Genomic DNA, 3,293 nt, shown 5'->3' with positions numbered 1-3,293 from the left:
CATGTTGGAAAAATCACATGCTGTTAGTTCTTCATCTGTGTACTCCGGTTCGAAACGATATTTGGGGTGAAAAATTCCATCTCATTTTCTCCTCCAACTTCAAAAACGTCCAACATTGTTGTTTTACCTTTTTACTTTCTTTGCATGTTCACATTGTAAACACTGGGCCAGTACTTCCACCCACATAATGTGTGACCTTTCCAACGTGACTACGTAATGCATGAAGTCAAGCTAGTGCAAAACAAGCATTTGTGGTTGAAACAAGCTATTTTTTTCCGGTCGTTTCACTAGATAAAACCGTTATTCCTCAGCTGGGATCGTGTAGAGCCCTTTGAAGCTGCACTGAAACTGCAATTTGGACCTTCAAGCCGTTGGCTCCCATTGAAGTCCACTATATGGAGAAAAATCCTGAAATGTTTTCCTCAACAACCTTAATTTCATTTCAACACATGAACATCTTGGATGACATGGGGGTGAGTAAATTCTTAGGAAATTTTTATTCTGGAATTGAACTAATCCTCTAAAGAGATTGTTTCTTCTATGAACACAGATGTTTTTGGGTGAACAATCTCTATAAGTGCCTGGCGTCCTTTTAGATAACATGAAACTACAAGTTTGATAACTCAGGATTGCTTGTAGACTCTATCTTCTCTGAGAGGCTCTGGAGAGACACCATCTGGCTGTTGTTGGAACACCAATCAGAAAGAGTCTCCACCGACACCTGGCTCACGGCACCTTGTCGCCGGACAGATTTCTGCTTTTTGAGAGAAAGCAAACTGGACAGTTTCAAAGAGCTGGAGGATCTAAGGACGGAGAGCATTCTCTGATGATACCTAGACCTGACTGCTCTGGCAGAGCGGTACAAATCACCCAAGAAACAATAGCAGATGGGATTGAGGCTGGAGTTAGTGAGGCCCAGCCACTGTGCAAAAGGACGAGTCTGCAGAACCCAGTGAGGCGGATGAACATCACGGTCAATCAGGATGTCTGCAACATAAAGTGGGAGCCAGGAGATGGCGAATAAGAGAACCAAAGTGACCACCACCTTGGCGATCTTCTTGCGCATCTTCAGATGCGAAGCGTGCATGGCTTGACTGTGTGGATCGAAGTCGGCAAAATGTTGAGAAGCCCTCCAGAGCTTCCTGCCCGTCAGAAAGCTAATGATGAGGTTGAAGGTCACGGGGATGCAGTAGAGAGCAACGAACAGGAGCACGTTGTAGACCTGCTTGAGTCTCGCCTGCGGCCAAAGCTCTCTGCAGATTGGCACGGCGATGTCGATTAAGTGGATCACATCCAGCTTTATCATGAAAAGCAAAGGTGCACAAATAGCCGAGGACAGGATCCAAACGCACACGATGGTAATGTAGATCTTCTTCTGGGTGAAGTACGAGAGGGAATTCAGTGGGCTGTGAACACTGTAGTATCGGTTAACGCTGATGACGGTCAGGCTGAGGACGCTTGCTGACACCGACACGGCCTGGATGAAAGGAACGGCCCGGCACAGGAGGTCTCCGTATATCCACGCGGTGTAAATGGTGTGGCCGAGCGTGATAGGCATGCAGATGCAAACCACCATCAGATCACACACCGCCAGGTTGATGAGTAAACTCCGGGTAGCACTGATGCTCTGCATCCTCTTGCTCTTCTGGCAGGCGAGCATTCGAATAGCCATGAGATTTCCAATGAAGCCCACAACAAATGATAATGAATACATAACGGTGAGAGCGATAGTGGTGGGCTCCTTGATTGTCAGCAGCAGCAGTCTCTCCAGCTCTCCACTCTGGTGGAGAAAAACATCATTGGCAAAGTCCTCGCCACCATGGAAAGTGGCATTCAAGGACAGCAAAGCATTAGAGAGCAGAAGCTCTTTTTTCAGCAAGCCTGCAGTGAAATTCATATTCCTGTTTCCCGTAATGGTTCACGTTTTGATATGCAGTAGTCAGAATCCAAAGGCTGCTTTAGACATCCACAAGTCGATAACTAACACTTAAGGCATCTTCATCATCAGTCAAACCGAGTAAGGTAATGAAATCCATCATTTAGCCAACCGCCCTCTACGGAAACATGACACACATTAGAAGGGAAATTAAATTACAAATCCAAGTAATTGCACTGACTAAACTGTTAGGCTTTAAAATGCAGTGCCTGATTAGTGATATCACAAATAACCTTCTCTTTCTAATTTGATTACATTTTCATTTTTCTCCACATTTGTCATGCTAGATAAAATTGTGAATTATGCAAACCACAATAACTCTGCTGCTTAAGCAGAATATATTGTGTGATATTGTTGATGGTCCTTAAGGGCTCCATTTTGCAAAATTATTCTCATTTCAGACAGTCCTAAACTACGTATTTGAAACAACAAGCAAAATCACTTGAGAAAACATTTTTGTTATTGGACTTGGGAAATGATTAAAATGAACTCTCAGCACAGGCTAGTACTGATAACTCTGCATTTTAATATTGCATGCTCATTTTTCTTGAAAATCAAGCAAGATTATACTGTGCCTACGCAAACTCTCAGGAATGGAGGATCTGAAGCCAAAATAAATCTGCTATCTAGCTGCTTAAACAAAATAAACTGCGTTTAATACAAATTGCATGCAATTTTTCCTCGCGTTTGTATCTGTAAGTTAAGTCACTTTCTCCTTATTGTCTTCTGTCGTGCATTAGAGTAATTATTTAACGTGCAATATAGACTAAACTGCATCAAAATAACGCAAAATAGAAAATAATTTGAGAAATATTAATACATACCGACGATATGTGTGGAGTAGCAGGTGCGCGTCCGTATCATGTGCAGTCAGAGGACGGACTGGGTTCAATGTGCCTCTCGTTCATCTCCAGCTGATAGGAAGAAATGAGCGTCTGCGGATGCGGCTCACACGACTCTCTGCTGGCGGAGCTGCTGCGTGTCTCTGATGTGACAGGAGCAGTTTTTCTCATTCACCTCATCGCTCCGCACACACCGAGGTGTAGTGGCTGTATAATTAAAGCGGCACTCACCAATGTTTTGCTAATTACAAAAGTTGTACACATAACTAAAGGAACAGCACTTTTGATAGGCTTTTGCGTATTCGCATGACATGAAGAGTCTACAAATGACATTTTTGTAGTCAACATATCTGTTTTATTCTACGTGGAACGGGTCGCCACCTCATGGGTTGCGCCATGCGATCACATGACCAGCTGCGTCGTTCAATTAAATGATAATAAAAATGAATATGTTCGCATTAGAACAAAAAGTACATAAAAAACACAAAGGGTTCCTAAAAACAAACAAAAAACAA

The 3,293-nt window shown here is 43.1% G+C and overlaps 1 protein-coding gene across 1 annotated transcript; it reads right to left on the bottom strand.

The window, feature by feature from the left end:
* Positions 1–430: 430 nt before the first annotated feature.
* Positions 431–3,064, bottom strand: LOC127163249 (neuropeptide FF receptor 2). The gene is made up of 2 exons (XM_051106399.1): positions 2,761–3,064; positions 431–2,054 (listed from the first exon to the last, which is right to left on the bottom strand). Exon 2 carries the CDS (start codon positions 1,895–1,897, stop codon positions 608–610), a length of 1,290 nt encoding a protein of 429 aa, XP_050962356.1. The 5' UTR covers positions 1,898–2,054; positions 2,761–3,064; the 3' UTR covers positions 431–607.
* Between the last annotated feature and the right edge of the window lie 229 nt (positions 3,065–3,293).

Source organism: Labeo rohita, chromosome 3, assembly GCF_022985175.1.
Source record: "Labeo rohita strain BAU-BD-2019 chromosome 3, IGBB_LRoh.1.0, whole genome shotgun sequence".
In the NCBI taxonomy this organism is placed as follows: Eukaryota; Metazoa; Chordata; class Actinopteri; order Cypriniformes; family Cyprinidae; genus Labeo; species Labeo rohita.
This window is presented reverse-complemented; position numbering and strand designations above follow the sequence as displayed.